General features: G+C 45.4%; 1 protein-coding gene across 2 annotated transcripts in view; it reads left to right on the forward strand.

Moving 5' to 3' along the window:
• The first annotated feature begins 391 nt into the window (after positions 1 to 391).
• Positions 392 to 20,935, forward strand: part of PMP22 (peripheral myelin protein 22) — a 32,244-nt gene continuing 11,700 nt past the window's right edge. Inside the window, exons 1-3 of one of the 2 annotated variants that reach the window (XM_019712528.2) lie at positions 392 to 575; positions 4,823 to 4,934; positions 6,205 to 6,301. In XM_019712528.2, coding sequence (XP_019568087.1) covers positions 4,857 to 4,934; positions 6,205 to 6,301 — 175 coding nt within the window. In that variant the 5' untranslated portion in view covers positions 392 to 575; positions 4,823 to 4,856. Of the gene's footprint in view, positions 576 to 3,020; positions 3,184 to 4,822; positions 4,935 to 6,204; positions 6,302 to 20,935 lie in introns of those variants that run through there. The other variant, XM_019712527.2, reaches the window with a different exon arrangement.

The raw sequence follows: 20,935 nt of genomic DNA on the forward strand, positions 1-20,935 counted from the left end.
CTTAAAATGATGTTGTTGATTAAAAGTGAAAGCTATCTGTACAGGTAACACTGTGGACACAGACCCTTCACATAGTGTATTTCATTTTTGCAGAATTCACTGGAAAGTGAGGAGAGGGCACCAAGAACCCAGGACACCCCTTTGCTATTACGTAGGCTGGCACTTCCAGGGAATAGCCTTGGCATCACAGGTTTTAGGCATCCCCAAAGCTCCTCTCCTTGTTGATTTCATGTTCTCCATGCCCTGCAGGGCCTCTTGGGATCACTGTGTTCTGGAAAGTACACAAAGCTGCGCACTGTCTCTTTAAATAGTAGAGGCTGAGATGTTCTCAGGCCACCATGACATATCCCAGCATTGGACCAGCCCCTGAATAAACTGGAAAGACGCCTGGTGTGGCTTTCAGTGACAGGGAGCACCACCAGGAACATCTCGGGGAGCTTGGTTAGAAACACCAGAGCTTGGTCTGCAGGCTGCTGGCCTCTCTGCTGCCCTGTGGGGAGGGCCTTGCCTTTGCATCCCTTGTATTTGACTGCAGAGAAAGCCGTTTGGAGGAAGGCGTTACACTGTTTGACCTGGTGAGTTTTATTGCAAACTGTGCCTCTGGGTGGTGTGTGCTTATGCTTTATAGCGTGTTGCCCAATCCCCCACCCCCTGCAAACCGCAAATGAAAGGACTGCAGTGGAGATAGTGCGTTTGTGTTGGAATTGACTAGAGAGTCAGGGAATTTTTAAAATCCTTGGTTAAGAGCTGGATATAAACTCTGGCTAGGGTGGCGAGAAAGACCTTCTGAGAGGATCTAGAAAGCCCAATACATTCAGATTTGAAGGGATCAGAGGGTCCAGATGCCCTTTACCTGGTGGGAACCAGCTCTGCGCGCACAGCTGGCAGGTGATCTCACATTGGTAAGCAGGTTAGAGAGAAGCTTCCACCTGTAGAGGAGCCCTGGCCAGCGCTGGGTGTGGCTGAGCTTGGCAGCACTGCACTGAGAAGCATTTCGTCCTCCATCACTGGGAACCCAGCAGGCAGGAGATAGTGAGACAGTGAAGTACAGATGGGTTCACACTTCCCTCAGCCCATGTTGTGGTTGTGACCTGATTATTGGTTAGTTTCAAAAGAAAGGAAGAAATGATCTGTGCCTTACAATGTGTGCACTTTTCTAGGTGTGAATACTCCATTTAAAAGTTTACTTGGGAAAAAAAAAGGAAGAGAAAGAAAATCTTGAGTTAAATATGCTAATATTTGTAAAGTGCTTAGAATAGTACTGGGTACATAGTGACCACATAAATATTAGTTAAATAAAAGTCTGAATGGCATAAAGAAAAGCAATAATTCCTAGGGCAAACCTGACCTATAAAATGACCCAGAGAGGAGAGAAGACACTTTCATTTCTTTAGTCATTCTCCTTGTACATGTGCTTTCAGCCGATGGGAATTATAAGCTATTTGAGTTCAGGGACAGTCAGGCTTGTCTTGTGAAGGTAAAATGTGATATCACAATAAGAATGGTGACAATTTACTTGGCACTGGTCCCTTATTATATTCTAGACACTATGCTCACTAACTAGTTCACACCCTTTAAAATAGGCATTATTAGTTCTGTTTGCAGAGAGAAAACCGAAGCTCAGCTAATTGCCCAAATTCCTAAACCCGGAGTAAGCAGGGTAATTAGCTTTGCCTGAGCCCAGAGCTACAGTGCCTAACCACTGGACCATACCACCTCTCACAGACTACATGTAAAGCCCTGCTAAAGTGCCTGCCATATAATGGGCATCGAATAAAAATTTTTACAAGGATTCTTCTTTTTAATCTGACAATATTGCAATTTTTAAAAGACCGTTCTTTGCAGAAGTTTTCAAATAACTTATTTTCACTTAAAGATAAGAATATACAATTTGCTACAATAAGCAGCAATTTTCAAATAGTAAAATAGTGTGGAATGATTTGAATCATTTAGAGTGATGAGGTTTTATGACACAGAACACTAGCAGGTAGGGGTGTGTGTGTGTGTGTGTGTGTGTGTGTGAACTTATGAACTGTATTGTCATCGGCAACGACGTTTAACATCCACATTCCAACTCCCCATCACGTACCTAGGCTGGCCTGCCAGAGCATCTTCTTTGGGCACATGTGCACCACGCCCAGGAAGGGCTAGCCTCTCTCCCAGAGACTCTGGGCGGACCACGTTCAGGCAGCTATGAATCAGCTGATTTCCTTGGCTGCTTTTCCTCCACCTCAAATGGCCAACTCCCCACCTCGTGGCCAGGGACACCAGCCGAGGCTGGGAGCCAAGCCAGACAAACTTCTCCTGGAGCATACCCGCCTGTGGTCTGGTTTTGCTCAGGCTAGGAGGAGCTGGACCCCAGGACTCGCTGTCTTATAGTTAGTTGATAGGACTCGGTGTCCACCCCCTAATTCTCACCCAAGCAGGGCATCCTAGGAACCCAACACGCGGCAACACGGCATGGGTGCAGACACTGCTAGTGCGGACTCTCGTGGTGCAGATGTGCCCACTTAAGAGGCCAGGACAGGCCAGGTGCGCCAGGACACTAGAGGAAAGAGACGTCTTCCAGCGCTGAAGTGACAGTTCCCCGCCTCCCTCCCCACCCCACCCCCCTGCCCGCAGGAAAGGAATCCAGAGCCTCGGTCCCCGTGGCGTCAGTTCGCTTGGGTGCGTCCCCCGAAGCCCAGCGCTGGGCTCCCGCGGGGCCACCTCTGGATGGCTTTTCCCACATGGGCTGAGGGGGCGGAGGGGCCAGTTTATTGTTCAACGCTTGGTCTCCGTGAACTCGGCTGAGTCAGGGGAAGTTTAGGTAAGAAAGCTCAGCTGCCTCCCAGTTTAGAGTAAAAGTCGCAGCGGTTTTGCAGTGATCGACTTTCTCCTGAGGCGCATTTAAGGCCGAGTAACTGTCTCCTGTCCTCCACCCCCGCCCGCCGCCTTTGCCCTCTCTCCTCCCTGAGTCCCGCCCTCCTGCACACGCTGACCCGGGGACACACCCTATAGCAGCGACGCAGACAGGGCGTTGTTCCCGTTAAAGGGGAACGCCGAGAGCCTCCCTCTGCCCCCTCGCTTGGCGCCCGCAGCACCGCAGCGCAGCTGTCTTTGGGGACACCAGCAGCCAAGTGAACGCATCGAGTTTGTGTCTGAGGCCATTCTGAGGGTCGGGGACAGCTATCCCTTTGGGCTGTAAGTACTTTGGTAGGGAAAGTAGAGGAGATGGAGGAGAAATGTGGGCATCTTCTATCAATGGTGCCAGAAAGCGCGAAGCAGGCACGGGCTTGGGGATGGCCCGGTCCCCGAGCCTTCTGTACCGGGCGCGGACAGACAGACCGTGGTTCGGTACCTACGGGGCTTGGAGGGATACAATGTAGAATGCCCTACGGTCTGTATACCGTAAGGGATATGGGGTCGGGATACGGGGAGGGGCGGAGCAGTTTTGCCTCGCTGGAGAGACGTCTGCTCGGGGACTCATTGGCACAGCAGCCCCTGAGGTGGACGTCCCGGGGATACTGGACCTCTGAGGTTCCCGACTTTCGAGCGATATCCCCGATCATCCGCCTTTTGCTCCTCTCCGGCACTAGGAGCCACTGGATTTATTTAAATCTTCTGGGAGACACCAGAAAACCGTGCTTATTTCTTTCTGTACATTCCTGGGTTTCTCTGAATATGTTTCTTATGGAGGGATACGGAGGGGCCTCGGATTGGGTACTTTCAAAAACCCAGTTATGAAACGTCGCCCTGGCCCAAGACTCCGTCCTGAAATGGTCCCCAAAGCCGCAGCTGGTCTCACAGCTTTACATATCCTCTAACAGGACAACCTGGTCTTCAGTTCCCCAAAGCCTGTAAAATGAGGGGCGAGGACCGCACAATTGAGAATAGAAGATGTCCCGCCTTCTCTGGCCGGATGCAATTCTCCTGGGACCCAACCCTTTACCCGCCGCCTCTAATTCCCGCAGGACATCTGCTCCCCTCCATCCAGGTTCCTGTGCCTGTGCCCTGCCGCGCGGAGGCTGGACGGGGTAGTGTCCCGGGTCCGCGGCTTGGGGAGCCGCAGGGCTCCCAGGGCGAGCTTACGAGGGGCTGGCCGGGGAGTGGAGGCCCCGCCCGCAGTGGCTGCCTGGTAAAGCGCACAGTGGGCGGGAAGAGCAGGGTCCTCGTAAACTCTCTCGGGCCATTCTTTCCTCCCTATACTCCCCTGGCTCTGTGCCTCTCTCCGGAGCCACCAGTGTCTCTGGCAGGCTGAGCTGGGTGTAGGACGGCTCCCCGGTGCTGGCAGAACTGGGTGGAAACTTGGAGACTAACGGAATGCGGAGCGCGCGGGGATCTGGGAAACCAGCTCCCAGCCGCGCGCTTTCCTTCACAGCCTGCTCCTGGTGTCCCCAGGCCTCTCTCAGAAATCTGGGCGCCCATCCCCTCTCCCGTACCTCCACTCCATAAGGGAACTTGCGCTCTCCCCCTTCTGCCCCCTTCCCCAAGCTGGGCTGTCTTGGGAGGCGCCCGGGGTGGGTGGAGGCGGGATGTGGCCTCTGCTCGTCAACTCTGGAAAAACCTCTCCTACTACTGGGGTGACTTACCACTTGTTTTGTTCCAAAAGCAAAGATGTTCTGTCGCAGGCGGGCCCGGCTGATTGCTGGGTGGGGATCCTACGGTCGGCTGCTGCCCCCTCTCGGCCAGCCGCCGGGCGTGAAGCGCCCCCACCCCGGCGGAGCAGGCGGGCGCCGCGCCAGTCCCAAGCATTCCGTGAGCGCAGGGACCCTTCCTCCGCGCTTCTCTCGCCCTTGCTCGCTCCCGCCTCACGTCCAGTTTCCGCTCTCTCTCCTGGCAGGCAGAAACTCCGCTGAGCAGAACTTGCCGCCAGAATGCTCCTCCTGTTGCTGGGTATCATTGTCCTCCACGTCGCAGTGCTGGTGCTGCTGTTCGTGTCCACGATCGTCAGTGTGAGTGCCCGGCGGTCAGCGGGGGCAGGCGGGGCAGCCAGTGCTGGTGTGGTCGTGGTGGTGGTGGTGTGATTCCATCTGTGCCCCCTTTACAGTAGTTCACGACTGCATGGTTATTTGCAGACGAGAAGTCTCAGACGTCCCAGAGCGTTCTGCAGTTCCTGGCAATCTGCCTCTTTTCAGTTTTGAGAAAACCACAGCAGATTCAGGAGTAGGAAGGAAGCAATCGCTAGACTAGTTTAGCTGCACAGGCCTCTCTTTAAGCCCAGTAACTTCAGGGAAGTTCCAGGGCCCCCTAGACCTTCATTTGATAAAATTGGTTAGTATTTTTTTCTTGAGGTGGGTTTGTTGAGAAAGGAAGAGAGTTATTTATGAAGATTTGCTTTTTTTTTTTAATGTCGTAGATCAAGTGGGCAGCTTAGTTCACAAAACACACTTTAGGAGTTGAGATTGGAAAGTTAAAATTGGCTTTTTCAGCAGAGTTCACAGTCCCAGGTCTGCTTTATGAAATGGACCCAGCACCTTCTTAGTAAAGTTTCCACTATATGAACAGGCAAGGCCATCAGGATAACTTGAGTTACGCTCAAGCATCAAGTAGATTAGATTTTGGACCTTTTTTTTTTCTGGTCTATGAAGATGAGCTCAGACTCAGGCAGTTAGGTGACTGTGGCTTTAACTTCTTAATATAAGGCAAGTCCCAGGCATGATATTCGCGTCAGTTTCAAAGATTGAGAAATCATTATATCAGTGCAAGAAATAATTATGTTCAGGATTAATAAATGATAAATGCTTATTCTTTATAAGCATTTTATAACATTTTAATGGGCCTGGTAATCTTGTCAGATTAATAGGATTTCTAGTAAGTAAAGAAAAAGGCTTAGAGAGGTGGTGGCTTGGGGAATGACACCCAGGAGATCCAGGGAGGAGAGATGGCTTGAATGCAGGTGTCCTGGATTGAGTCCATGGCTCCTTCTACTATAGTACACACCTCTGTACATAATAACATGTATATGTGGTACTTTTCCATTTACAAAGTGCTTTTCAATTGCAAAACACTGGCCATCCCCTTAATACGATGTGTGAGCCAGACCACCGCCTCTCTCCTTTCTCCAGCATCACTGTGGCCTCTGGCTGGGCAACACTGGGCAGGGCAGGGGCACGCCAGGTGGGCAGGTTGAGAGGCTGCCCTTCACCTTCCCTTGGTCTTCTCTCCCACCTTTCCCTCACTCCTCACTACCTCACCTGATTTAGGATGTCTGGTTCTTTCTAGCAATGGCTCGAGGGCCATGGACATGCGACCGACCTCTGGCAGAACTGTAGCATTTCCGCAGGCAACGTCCGTCACTGTTTCTCATCATCAACAAACGGTGAGACTGACTTTTTTGTTCCACAAGCTTGTCATGTATCTGTAACGCGTTCTTCAGTCCAGACCTGCAAGCACTTATTCTTAGAAGACACGAGCTTGAAAGTTTTTACTGGGGTGGGGTGGAATGTGACAGGGCTATGAATTAAGAAGAAAGAAGTGGAACGGTAGTTTCACTGGCTAAGATCTTGGGTATCATGGTACATTCTCTCTACCTAGAGAAATGCCCTTGAGTTCCCCCTTGTCACTTAGCGCAATGCTTCTTGTGAGGAAAGAAATGTGGACACAAGCAATAAAGGTAGCATAATGCCAAAACCTTGGGTAGACCCCATTGGAACTTCAATCCAACTGCTGTTTTTGGTTTGGTGGCTGTCTCTCTCCAGAAACATCCTGCCTCTTTCTGTTGCAGTGACTCTGAGGCTGTCCCAAGGATAGTTTTGGGGCCAGCTTTTGGTCCCCCAGTTACAAGACTGCCTTTCCAGATCTTGGGACTTAGTAATGCCATTAGCATCAAAACCTTTGAGGGTTTCTTTGTATAAGATGGGGACTTGAAGCTATTTGCAAAACCCTCAGCTGAGCCTGAGAGAGTCTCTCAATCAGAAGATTGTGTTTCTCCCTACGCCCTCAGCATGTTTGCTTGTAAGGTATTGGAAACCAGGCTCACTTGGATTCCAATTAAGGGAATATTTGACAGCGGAAGCACCCGCTAGATGCCTCAAGTTCTCAGAGGGGAAAGCGTGTGCTCAGCAGGGTGCCTTGTGTCTAGATGTGGAGAGGCCAAGGTCAATAGGATATGCATTCTTTTTGGTGGCTGGGTGGTGTTTCGTGGCAACAGGACCCTGGAAGGGGCCACAGCGCTTGGTATTGAGGACACAGTGAGCCTGCCTCGGCACAGTCCCATGTTCCAAAGGATGTGTCCAGCCTGGAGAGGGGAGTAGGTGTAGAATGACAGTGTTTTGCTGCCATCCTGGGTTTAAAAGACCAATAAAGTACAGCTTTCAATGTGGCTGCAGCTACTCATCAGTCCAATATTTCTGTTGAAGATGCTACACCCGATGAAAGAAACCAGTTTAGATCCAGCTCAGCAAAGCAGGCAGTGAAGTGGCCCTTAGTTCTGGATTTGCACAATCCGGTTTCTTTGCTGGGCTTTGCCTCCTATGGGCTCCGCACCCGATAGCACTCACTCACACTGCCACTGAAGCATTACAAACAAAATATCTCAAACCTCAGGGTAAAGAGAAACTGCTAGAATAGTCATTTGGTAGTTTATGTGTGGAGGACAAGTGAGGAGTAGAAAGCCCTGTTTTATGTTTCCACTTTTCTTGGGGGGAGAAAAGCAAGGCCCAGTCCTTACTGAAGCAAGCGGTCCTTAATCTTTTGTCTGAGTGTATGAAGGATATTGAATTGAAAGCTCCTAGAGGTTGCATGGTGAGTTGTCAACCAAGTAAATGAAGTGCTCATAAGTACCTGAGAATGAGACAGCATTGCTCGTCCCCAAAGCCACTGCGTCCAGTGTCTCCCCCTTTAGGGCCTGCTGAAATGCCCTGAAAACTCAGGATGGGAGTCTCCGCACTTAGCACTGACACCTGATGGTCACAAGTGGTGACTCAGCCTGAAAGGCTGGCTTTCCCTGAGGCCAGGCAGTGTCCACAGGCACAGTTCCCAAGTGGCGTCTGGCCATGCGGGGTTGGCATGGAATCTTGGACTCTTTCAGCCCGGAAGGGGGCAGTTTTGGCAGACATACTGAAATCCAGCTGGGTTTCAACAGAAATAAGGCAGCAGAGGAACAGCTATCTAAACTGTGCTCACACTGTCTGCAGGAAGGAAAGCAATACTATTTTCCTCATGGCCTGCATTGACTTGCGTTCTGCAACTTCCCCAGTTATGAATAGCTGTTATTCCACGCAAGAAGCAGATCTCTTTCACGCATGAGTGTTATTTCAATCAGGAAGCTTATCTCTTAACTGGCTCTTTCTGTGCCAAACTCATCTTCTAGGGTTTATTTATGATGATTTTTTTTTTTTTTTTTTAAGTCATGGTTGTTTTCTGTGGGGACCCCAGAGTGTGCGTTCTCTTCCACAGCTGCCTTCTCAGCTCTCATGACAAGGGCATTTTGAGGAAATCTGGACATGCCCTTAAACAAGCTGGAGTAATTTGGTCTTGGGTTTATAAACTAAGTTAGAAGTTTCCGTTTCAGCTTCTCCAGTGTCGTTGTCTCTGCTGACATCTTCCTGATGGGTCAGGATGTGTTACAAACTTTGACTCTGATGGGGGTGAACTCTCTGGGCCTTCGTTGCCTTTGTGAGTGGGTTTAACATTTTCTGTGGTAGACAATAAGGTGAAAAAAATATATAATTAGAAAAAAATAAACTGCCTTTACCAATGAAATGTATCAGTTGCAAACTATTTACTTTGGTCTGAATTTGCTCTTAGAATGCTTGAAACATACATTTTATTTGAGTAATCAGAAGTAATTTGTTATTGATTTTAATCTATGCAGAATATATTGCAAGGGTTTATATGAAAATACATTAGTTGACACAACTTGTTATTTTTACTAAAGGGGGCTCATTTTTGTATGTGTGGGGCCGTGACACTACACATCTCTGGGGATTGCCGTTCCCTTTATTTTTTATATGAATGGTGCCCTTTGCCAGGTTAACTGTATGGCAGTCCAGCATCTGTTATACAGTTTGAAGGAAGCATATTAGATCTTTCTCCCAAACTGCCTTTTGATATTAGAAGTAGTTTTAGATTTCTTACAAACTGCCTTCAACTCTGCTTGCCTTCCCATTTTCAGAATTTATTGACGTACTTTCTGACTCCTTCTTGATCTTGGCTGCAGGTAGAGGTGAAAGAGGCTTACTAGGGGCATATTAATTGTGACCTTGTATTGACTGCCTCTTGGGCCCCGGGAATACAAGGACCTGGAAAATACGGACCTTGCCCTTGGTGATCCTGATCTTCTTTGAGGAGTGAGGAGATAAGTGCAGAGAGATCATCAATGTGAGGGCAGCTTAGGCCAGATGCCCAAGGAGTGGGGGGCAGGCAGTTCAGGGGAGGAAGTGGAAGGGAAGTCTCATGTGGGAGGTGGAATTTCATCCATCCTTCAAAGGATGGGCAGGATTTAAGTAAATATAGCAAGAAGGAACATAGTCCCTATCAAGAAGATGACATGACCTAAAGCAAGGAGAAAGCAATGCAGGGGACATGGGAGACCAGCCAGTAGTCTTCCCATTAGAATTAGGATTCACTGCATACAGCAGAATATGTTCAAATGACAGTGGCTTAAATAAATACAATAGTTATTTTTCTTTTCACAGAAGGCTGAAAGTAGGCAATCCCAAGAGAGGTATGAAAGTTTCATGAAATTGTCAGACTTCCTCGAGTATTTCTTTGCCATCTGTTGGGTTTGGCCCTCATCCTCATGGACCTAAAGGCTGCTAAAGCTCCAGCCATTTCATCCATGCTTCAAGCATTAGGGTGGAGAAAGGAGGAGAAGAATACGTCCCCTTCCCTTTTAATGCAATCCCCCCAGGTAGAACACACACTTGTTTCTATCTTTTATTAGAACTTAGTCACACAGCCACACCTAGTTACAAGGGAAGCTGAGAATGTAGCCATTTGGCCGGGTGAGATGCATGACTTTCCAATTCATAGAAATTTAATAGCCAGCACCTCCCAGGAAGCCTGGCTTAAAAGACTTCTCTCCAATGCTTTGAGCACCCTCCCTCCCCCCATAACCAATCATAATCTTTTGCAGTAGCTCTGTTGGCTCCTGTGCAATTTCAGAGCAGATTTAGGATTCTTCAAATATGTCCTTTCTGTTGTATCCGAGGCTCCATCAGCAGCAGCAGCACCGTTCTCATAGTGACCCATTCAGAAACTGGAGAATCCTTAGACTTCTCTCTCTTTCCCACCTCTTTAGACATTGATGCAGCCTTATTGTTTCATGATATCTCTTGAATCTTTGTTTTCTTCCAAACCAGACCTCTCTTTTGAACTCCAGACCCACATATCCAGGTATCTACTAGGTGTTCCACTGGGGTGTCTCAGAGGCACCCCCGAGCCAGTCAGTATCCATCGTCCTCCCAAATAAACCCTTTGCCAGTTTCTAGTATTTTGGTGAATGCTGCTCCACCAGCCAGCAAATAAACATCGAGAGTCTGCCTTGTCCTGTGTCCTTCTCTGCCCCTCCTCAGGGTCATCATAGGACCCACAGGCCATCATTCGTCATTGCCACAGCCATTGCCATGCCTCCTCATTTGTCAGAGCCACTGCAGCAGCCTCCGAACTCCTAACCTTCTTGCTCCCTTGTAACTCATTTTTCATATCAAATCCAGAGTGATATTTTTAAAAATCCAAATCTAATCATATTAGCCCTGATTTAAAACCTTTCAGGGTCCCCCTCATTGGTCTTAATCTTCGGATGAAAATCTGTACTAAGGCCCATAGAAATCTATCGGAATGATCTATTCCTGTTTCCCATTAAATCTCCTCCCTTTCGTCTTGGAATTTCAGCCTTCTCTTAGTTCCTTGATCATGAACTTCCCGTCTCAGGATTGCCTCCCTCCCCTGCCTTTCTCCCTCTGTCCTTTCACTCACAACTATTTTTTGAACACCTGCCACGTACCAGATACCACTGTAGGCTATGAGGATACAAGAATAAGAGCTTATTTTTTCTGGGCGAAACAGTCAATGGACATGGATAATTTGGGGGCACTGGTAGAAACTACAAAGAGAATAAAGCAGGTGATAAAGAGGGATTGGGGTGGGAAGTGGAGACCTCTTGGAGGAGTGACTCCTTGCAGATGACCAGGAGTTGGCTATATGAACGTTTCACAGAGATTCCAGGCAGAGGGACCATCAAAGGCAAGATTGCCGGCGAAGGAGCCTGGCAGAGCTGAAGAGCAGAGGGCAGGCCGGAGCAGTGGGAACAGAGAGTGAGGGATGGTGTAGCAGGCCAGCCCATCGGTCCTTCTAGACCCGAGGAAGGAGTTTGGTGCAGATGGATTCGCTTCTAATTTCTATAATTTCATTTAGACCTGCTCTTTCTTATACATATTCCTTAAATGTCTGTTTATGCCACGTTGGAATAACTGTCCACAGCATTTATAAGGCAGAATATATCAGAAATCTTGCAACGTAGAAACACACTGATATATTTCCAATGATTATCCTGGGTCATGGGATTCTGTCATTTCTGTTGTTTTCTTTTTCTCTGCTCTCTTACTCATTTTCCTTATATCTTTTATTTTCAATCAGAAAATGGCTATAAACGATATTTTTATGTTAGGAAATTAGTATTGAATAACAAATAGGTTCTCTCTGCCTTGATTAAGGAAGTGGAGTGTCAGGGCATGGCAGGCGGGGCCCATGTAGCATCCACATAGCGGACACCCATCTAAAGACCAATGAGGCCGGTTCCTGGAGCCTTGGTTTTCAAACTAATAAGATCCAAGCGTCTCTGGCTGAGATCTGGGCGTAGGGGTGCACCAAGACTCCTCCCCAAGTCCTGAAGGCCCCTCTCCCTTATCTTACTTATCCCTTCAGTGGTGCTGTCATTTCGTCAAGGGCATTAGACCATTTCCTTGTCTGTGGCTCAGGTTTTGGTCAGGTTTTAGAAAACACAGGAGGCTCTCTGCATTTATGGGTTCATGGTTTGTAATTTAAAATCTTTGTGGCTCCCTGGGCCAACCCACAATCTCTGCCGAAGTAATGGCTCTTGATTTTACAGGCCCTTGTGGGATGCCGAAGCCCTGGTAGGCGAGGGAGGTCCAAGGGGAGGGATGTAGTGTCATAATGCTGATGTTTCAACCCTTCAAATTTCTCAGCAGATGCCAACAGCCAGGAGCTAATTCAGAATGCTCATTCAAACCTCTGTCTGAACCATATTGTCCCTGAAGCTCAGTCTTTACTTTTTAAAACATTTAAATTGCATCCCAGTATCTCACCAAAGTCGAGGAAGTATCCCTTGTATTTCAGGAGCAGGGATCAGCCATGATGTGGCCTGAGATCATAGATGTTGGTTTTCAGTGAGAGAAGGGTGTCTGGCAGGAAGCCTTCTGAGAATGCAATCATCGACACACATGTAGACTCCCAACATTGGCAGCACCCTGGAAGGTCACACGGTCCATCCTTCTGCTCCATCCCACCTGGCTTCAGACCCGTCTGCAATATGCACACCACATGTTCATCCTATCAATGATGGGGCGCTTACTACCTTTCAAGAGAGCCCCTTTCATGCCAAGAGCTAACAATGTGGTCCATTCATTTATTCTTCAAATATATTGAACACATCTTATGTACTAGGCACTGTTCCAGAAACTGGGCACACAGAACTGAAAGGCCCTGTTCTGTGGAGCTCCCAGTTACTTGGGGGAGACAGAGACTATATAAGAAATAAATAATTGTGGATAGTGGGAAGTGTTCTGCAAGAGACAAATAGGGTGATGAAACAGAAAGTCGCCCCTGGGGAGGAAGCAGCCGGCCTCTTCCTTTCATAGTCATGTGGATTGAGACTTAAAAGATGGGGAGGGACCAGTCATGTGAGGAACCACGGGAAGAAACTTCCAAGAGGTACTGAGGCAGGAAGGAGTTGATGTGTCCATCAGGGACAGGGGATGGGGTGGTTGAGTGTGCTGGCTGGAGGAAGGGGTACGAGGGCAGCAGGGGAGGGAGATGGGGCCAGATTGGTAGGGACTCACAGGCTGTGGTACTTAGACGCTCACCTGGGACACCACTGGAGGATTTGAAGCAGTGGCGTGATTTGTGATTTGATTTGTGTTTTGAAAGGTCATTCTGGCTGTTATGTTGAGAGTATAGAATGTAGGCAAAGCACTTGGATTTAGATGTCTGTAGCTCAGGGCAGACGTCTGGGCTGGAAATTCAAATATGGGAGCCGTTAGTCTACACAAGGAGTATTTAATATCGTGGTGCTGAATAAAGTTACTAGGAGAGTAGATGAGAGGAAGGGGCAGAAAGCAGGGCCCAGAGCTGAGTCTTACACTACTCCAGGGGTTCATGGGGGTACAAGATAGGGGCAGCAGATGAGACTGAGAAGGAGTTGACAGTGATTTGGGAAGAATGGCATGAGAAGTTGTCTTGTCATTAAGAAATTACTTTGTTAAGAATAAGTCTGTCCTCTCTTTTGTCCAGTCCTTTCTGGTTGTTTTTGTTCATGTCTGGAGTGCTAGACTTGGGTTTTACCTGGTTGCATGGCTCATCTTCAAGGAGTTTAAGTCTCTTTAGTGCTCTGGGACTGACTCTTCAAATATTTGGAGACTCCAAGTTTTCTCTTCCTGGGGTCTTCCTTTTTCTAGATAATGGCTCCTTCTTTCAGTGGCTTCTCTGGTGCTGGCGAAATTCCTCTGAAGTCCCAGCTATGTAAAGGATTGCCTCTGGATAGCAGGCCTGAGCCTCTTCTTGCCCCCCTGACATGGGTTGGTGGTTGGCTTGGCAGGTTGATGCACAGAAGATAGGGAACCTATTTCCCCTCGCCATGCCATTCTCCCTCCTCCATCTCTACCTTTTGTGGATTCTAAATGTAAAGGAAGTCAGTAGGATCGTTTAATTCATTAGTTTTCAAACATATTGTTGAAATTCTCATACCCCTAGTATGTTGTAGTGGAAAACCCAGGAGGCTGGCACCAGGAGTCCTTGCTTTTCTGCACTAGGTCTGCCTCTAACAAACTGGGAAGCTGGGGCAGGGACCCTGGTTGCCTCACAGAGTGAGCGTGGAGGCAGGACCTGCCGTCGGTGTCCCGGGGCCTCTTCACATTCAGGATGTAATTGTGACATGGAGGGATCCTGAGTGGAGGCTGCCTTTGAGCCGGGCCTTGGAAATCAGGTAGAACTTCAGTAGGCGTGGGGAGGAGGGGAAAGTGTCGTGCCTGGGGAAGGACATGTCGGTGGTTTACTGTGACTGGTGGGTGGGGGCCGTATTAATTCTAGCTCTTAATCTGCATAATGCTTAGCTTATTTTTATACTTTAGGAATAAAAAGGAGAGGGGGCTTCTGCTTATTTTTATGTGGAGAATGCCTTTTAAACCCAAAGATCTTGAAAATAACTCGGTCATCCCCTCATCCCCTGTACATTCGCGGTTAGTACAGCTCACAATCAGGCAACTAAAAGTGCGTTACTCTTCTTCACTGTCATTTTCTATGGCCAAATCCAGCAGCTCCAAGTGAGCTACTCTTAGAAAAGTGAAAAAAAAAAGGTTCTCTGATAAATCAATTTAAAAAACACTAAAATTTAAAAGTTAACCAGGCTTTTATTTATTTTTTAATGGCAACACTACTTTACTCTTTTATTATTCATTGTAATGTCCAAGGAGGGAGGTTAATATACTTGACTATGAAACCCACTCCTATTTTTTTTTTTTTTTAATCAATGGGTGGGGTAAGTCTTCACATAAAACGTCTGGGAAACACAGCCTAACCTGATCCTCCAACCAGGAAATAAAAGAAGCCTCAAATAGCTTAATTTTCAGGTTACTGCAAGTACCTCAGTGGCTGTATTATATTCCCTTTTCAAGTCCAAGGACTAATTAGCAGGACAAGACTACTGGTGTTAAACCACAAATATAAATGAGGCTCTGAAAAACTAGTTCCTGTGCCTTCCAGGAAGCCTCTGAACTCGGAGTGCACTTAAGGGAATGATTGTATCAGGTTTTGCCGAAACACCTTGACATGAAGGTTGCTTCCACCTACTGAGCAGTCTGTGGTCACTAGTCACCCGCCACAGGTTTTGCTCTGGTTAAAATGGTCCCGTGATGATGTGTTCATAGAGCCTTGCATTCCGCACGGGCCCCAGCAAACTTGTCCCAGACCTGAGCCCTATTTCAAAGCTAGCAGCTGGTCTGGATAGGGAAGAAGTTGAAGTCGCCGGGGGAGGACCCCGCTGGGCCCTGCACATGCTCCAGCTGGTGGGCGAAGCGTACGTGCAAAGGCCACATTGTTTAGGATGGAGGCCTCTTGACAAGTCAGCGATTTCTGGAATGACATTCATACTGAGAAGTAAGGAAAATGGGGATCTGTGTGGTGACAGTGGGTTGGGGGGTGTGAGGGTGGGAACCCAGGCCTTGCTGGTGGTTCTGTGCTTTTGAGAACAGCCCAGCATTACGCACATGTGTGGTGCTGTCTCTTGTGGTTGTGTTCATCCCCTCTGATGGCCTCTTTCTTTGCGGCTTGTTGCTCCAATTTTTGCTCCGACTTTCCTGCAATCTTCCTTTTTTTATACTTTCAAGGAAACTAGTTCTCTTGAATGAGTCAGAAAGTTTTTATGAGTTGCCCAGAGTGGGATTCAAGGGTGGGGGGAGGTCAGGGGGACAAGAGGGGCGGGCAACTCCATGCTGGTGATGAAAGATGCAGAAGGACCCAGATGAACTGGTGTATTTAAGAGTGATTCATCCTTTCTGGGCCCTTAACTTACTAGATTGTAGGCTCCGGGCTAAGAATACAGCTGAGGGGGCAGATGTATTTCCTTCATTGCTTAGCTGCCGGCAGCAGGAATCTGACCTTGAAGTGAGCTTTGATCATTGTGCAACTCAAGCTTCCCTGTGATCTGCTGGGGAGCTGAGTCTGCCTGCAGCTGCGGCCCATGTCCAGAAGCTGTCAGCAGCCCTTTTACCTGACACTCTCATTAGAACAGTAGTTCTGCCAAGAGTTTTAGGGCTTTTAATTCCTATGCTCAGCACTAAGGTTGGACATTAAAATGCTGCCACTGGAAATTCCACAAATGTTTCCTGGGCACCCCCTTTGGGCCTGGCCCTGCGCGTGGCCTGCACAGTGACAGTGGGTGCTCATCATGGGCTCTACTAATAGTTGCGAACATGCAGTTTGAGAGAAAGAGTATCACGGCCCTGGGGCTGGGGTAGAAGTTCAGATTTGCCCCTTGGAATGTTGGCCTCACTTTAGGTTTGCTCTGTATAAAACAGCTTTGTAATTGACAGCTTTTTCCATTGCATCTAACTCGAATAATTTTTTCTGTTTACATCTGATTTGTTTGGCTATAGCAGAGGTTGGCAAACTGTAGCCTGCAGGCCAACTCTGGCCCATCACCTGATTTTGTAAATAAGGTTTTATAGGATGAAGGGGCCACACCCATTTATTTACATATTGACAATGGCAATTTTGTGCTAAAAAGGCAAAGTTGAGCAGCTGCCTGGAGAGCATGTGACCTGCCAAGCCGAAACTATTTACAGTCTGACTTTTCTCAGAGAATTTGCCCACCCAGTGCTGAAGATTAGACCTGAATTGATAAAATTTGTATCAAAAGACTTTTTAGAGTTCTGATTGGTGCCCAAATAACATGGCTTATGTGAACACAATAGTCCCATTATCCCATCACTTGGAGAGTCCCAGATGGAGATGCCCCAGGAGCCAGACCCTGGAACAGTCTGTAAATACTATTTACTCTGCCCGTCAACACCAGCCATTTAAATGGGATTGTTTGTAATGCTTCATCCTTTAACAGAGCTTTCATATCAGCTCTGGTTTGATCATGACAACAACCCTATGACATAATATCTCATGTTAGAGAAGAGGAATTCAAGGCCAAAAAAATGTTAAGTGGCAAGTTAAGCAGGGGGTCAACAGAATAAGGTGACAGAGCTGTCCCCGGGCAGTTCTAACCAGAGCACACAACTGCCAGAGTGGAGTCAGGCTTTGAATATCCTCACCTAGATATCCAACACCTGCCAAGCCTGCAGTGTGTGACATCTGCTCTGCTCTCCATTTCTGCCCGCCCTTGGGCTGGTCTCGCTCTGATGAATGATTCTGGCTCTGCAGCAGTGCCCTCTGAACTTCGGAATCTCCTCTGGGCATCGTGGGCTTTCCTCGGAGCAACACCAGCAGGGCTTTTGAGTCTTGAGCCAGCCGTTTGGGGCAGGAATGGCAGCTGCTTCCTCCCGGCTTGCTCTGTTTTCCCCTCTGGCCATATGTTGCGTCTGAATGGACAGCAGTCAAGGAAAGGAGAAGTCCTTTACTCTTTGCTTGTGGAAGCCCAGCCCTGCTCAGGATTCCAGCAGCTCTTTGAGTTTGGGGATCCTAACTTATTATTGACTGCCATGTCTTCTTTACCTTGTAATCTTTTAAATTGGTTTTAATTAGTCACATATTACATGTCACATATACTCATATGTGAGTCACGTATACTCTCCTTATTAAAAATAAATCAAATGTTATAGACCAAGTGAAAGGCCTTCTTGACCAAAATCTTTTTCATTCCAGGTCCTGTTCCTGGGGGTAACATGGATATTAGTTTAGCACATCGTTAGCTCTTTTTTCAATGAACACACATACATTCATGCATGCATATGTATATATACACATATATAGTTTTTTGGTATGTATTTACGTAGTGACATCATGTTGTGTGTATACCTTACTCTTTTCATTGTCTTGGAGGTCTTTCAAAGGTTGTTCATTTTCTAACTCATGATTTTTTAACTGTTGCACAATACTGCATTGTAGGGAGCTACCCTAATTTGTTTTCACTCACAGGACTGATGTTACAGTGAACACCCATATTCATTTCTCTCTGAGTTTATGTGTATTTATCCAGAGTATAGTGATTAAATTGTGGAGTCACGTTACAGGTATTAAAAAATTTAAATATATTCTGCCGAATTGCTAGTCACTAAAGGATTATTATATTATTATTCCTGTGAAGAGTGTATAAAGGTTTCTATCACACATGTGCTCTGTTGATATTATCTATCTTCGATTTTTGCCAATTTGATGGATAAACACTGATACCACATTCCTCATGGTTTTTACTTGCATTTTCCTGTTTACTAGTGAGGCTGAGTACCTTCAAATAGTATGTTTATTGGCTATTCATGTTTCTCCTTTGTGAATCATATGTCTGTATGGCTTTTTAATTCTACACTGAGATCATTGATGCATCTGAAATTGAATTTTATGCATGATGTAAACTAGAGAAATAATTTTATTTTTTTGACAAATAGATAGCGAACACCACTTATTATCTGTTGTAGTCTTTCAAATTTTTTATTGACTATTATTACTCATTGACTTTTATATGAATCGTTGAAACCTTTTGTCAAGGTCCACTTGAGATATTAATTAGGATAACATTGAATTTGTAGATTACTTTGGAGAAAAGTGGCATCTTTACAACTTTGACCATTTCTATCTGGAAACATAGGATGTTTCTGTTGCTTTGGCACTTCTCTTATATACAGTAACAAAATTTATCTACATTATTGATACCCCCAAAAGAACCAGATTTTTAAATTAAGTATATTTTTGTCATATTTTTTATTTCATTAATCTCTGCTTTTATCAGTATTATGTAAATTATTTTGACTTTAATTCTTTTCTAACTTCTCGAGTTGTCTTTTTAAATACTTTTCTAGGAAATGCTTTACAGGTATACATATTCTTCTGAGTACTGCTTGGGCCACAGCCCACAGGTTTGATATGCAGTACTCTCAATATCATTCCTTGCTGAAGAAATTTTTACTTCTCATCTTGATTTCTTTATTCAAGGAATTATCTGGAATACTACTTCTAAATTTCCAAATTTATTTTGGCTAGTTTGTTTTTAATTTTTACTTCCTGTTTGCTTTTAGTTGTGCCTATATCATATCTGCTTTCCTTGAGATTTATTGAGATTTTCTTGTTGCTGAATACCTCGTTTGTAAGACTGCTCCATGCGTTTGGAAATAATTTATAGTCCTTGTTATATGAACACAAATTTTCTATATATCTATTACACTGAATTGGTTAATTATGTTATGTAGATAATCTATATCCTACTGTATATTTGATCTATTTGATTTATCTATTGAGAGAGGTATACTAAAGCCTTTCACTATGATTGTAGCTTTATCAATTTCTTCTCATATTTCAATTATTGTTTGCTTTATACTTTTTCCAAGCCGTGTTATTATATGCATAAAGGTTTCTGTGTGTTATTTTTTCATGGTAAACTGGATCTTTCCTAACTATGAAATACCCCTCTTTGGCCGCTTTCATCCTTTCCGATTTAAAGTCTGTTTTATATGACGGTATTATTCCTATACCCACTTTCTTTTTCTTAATATTTGCCTGGTTCTTCTTTTAAAAAAGTATTTTTCTTTTTTGGAAAGGTGTTTAATTTCCAAATATTTGGGGATTTTCCATATAAGTTTCTGTTATTAATTTCTAGTTTAATTCTGTCTCAGTCAGAAATCATGCTTTATATATTTAATTTTTTAATTGAATTTATTGGGGTGATAGTGGTTAATGAAATTACATAGGCTTCAAGTGTACAATTCTATAAGACATCATCTATATATTGTATTGTCTGTTCACCACCCAAAGTCAAATCTCCTTCTGTCACCATATATTTGACCCCTTTTACCCTCCTCTACCACCCTTTTTCTCCCTTACCCCCTGGTAACCACTAAACTGTTGTCTGTGAGATTTTGTTTCTTTGTTTGTCTTGTTCCTTTGTTGCTTTCAGTTTTATATTCCACATATGAGTGAAGTCATATGGTTCTCGACTTTTTCTGACTTATTTCGCTTAGCATAATAATCTCAAGATTCATCCATATTGTCTCAAATAGCAGTATTTCATCTTTTCTTATGTACATATGTACCACATCTTCTTTATCCAATCATCTGTCGAAGGACACTTTGGTTGTTTTCATGTCTTGGCCACCATGAATAATGCTGCAATAAACATGGGGGTACATATATCTTAACAGATAAATGTTTTCAGGTTTTGGGGATAGATACCCAGAAGAAGGATTCTGGATTAGGTCAAATGGTAATTCTATTCTTAATTTTATGAAGAACCTCCGTAACTGTTTTCCATGGTGGCTGTACCAATTTGCATTTCTACTGACAGTGTAAGAGGGTTTCCTTTTCTCCACAACCTCTCCAACACTTATTATTACTTGTCTTGTTGATAATGGCCATTCTAACAGGTATGAAGTGGTATCTCATTGTGGATTTGATTTGCATTTCCCTAATAGCTAGTGAAGTTGAGCATCCTTTTATATATGTGTTGGCTGTTTGTATGTCTTTTTGGGAGAAATGTCTGTTCAGGTCCTTTGCCCATTTTTTAATTGGATTGTTTATTTTGTTGTTGTTGAGTTGTATGAGTTCTTTGTATATTTTGGATATTAGCCCCTTATCAGTGGTGTTGTTTGTAAATATCTTCTCCCATTTGGTTGGTTGCCTCTTTGTTTTGTTGATGGTATGTTTTGCTGTGCAGAAGCTTTTTACTTTGATATAGTCCCATTCATTTATTTTTACTTTTGCTTCCCTTGACTTTGAAGTCAAATTCATAACATTCTCTCTAAGACCAAGGTCCATAAGTTCAGTACCAAAGAGCCTGACTCAAAACAGTAGGTGTTCAACAAATGCTCATTGAGTAAAAAATTCCTGCATCCCCTGATTCTGACCTGACTTGAGAAACAACTGATGGCAAAATATCTCAGTTGTAATGGGCATGAGACTAAAGTTCAAGTAATTGGTAAAAGGAATTTCAAGAAGGATTTAGTTACATTATTAAGTCTAAGGGACTTTCCCTATTCATACAGATTTAACATACACGATTTTGAGTTGTCTCTAAATGAAGTCTTGTAGAAGTTCCTGTTGTTGATGGCAGTGGAGATAAAGA

This window comes from Rhinolophus sinicus, linkage group LG15, assembly GCF_036562045.2.
Source record: "Rhinolophus sinicus isolate RSC01 linkage group LG15, ASM3656204v1, whole genome shotgun sequence".
NCBI lineage: Eukaryota > Metazoa > Chordata > Mammalia > Chiroptera > Rhinolophidae > Rhinolophus > Rhinolophus sinicus.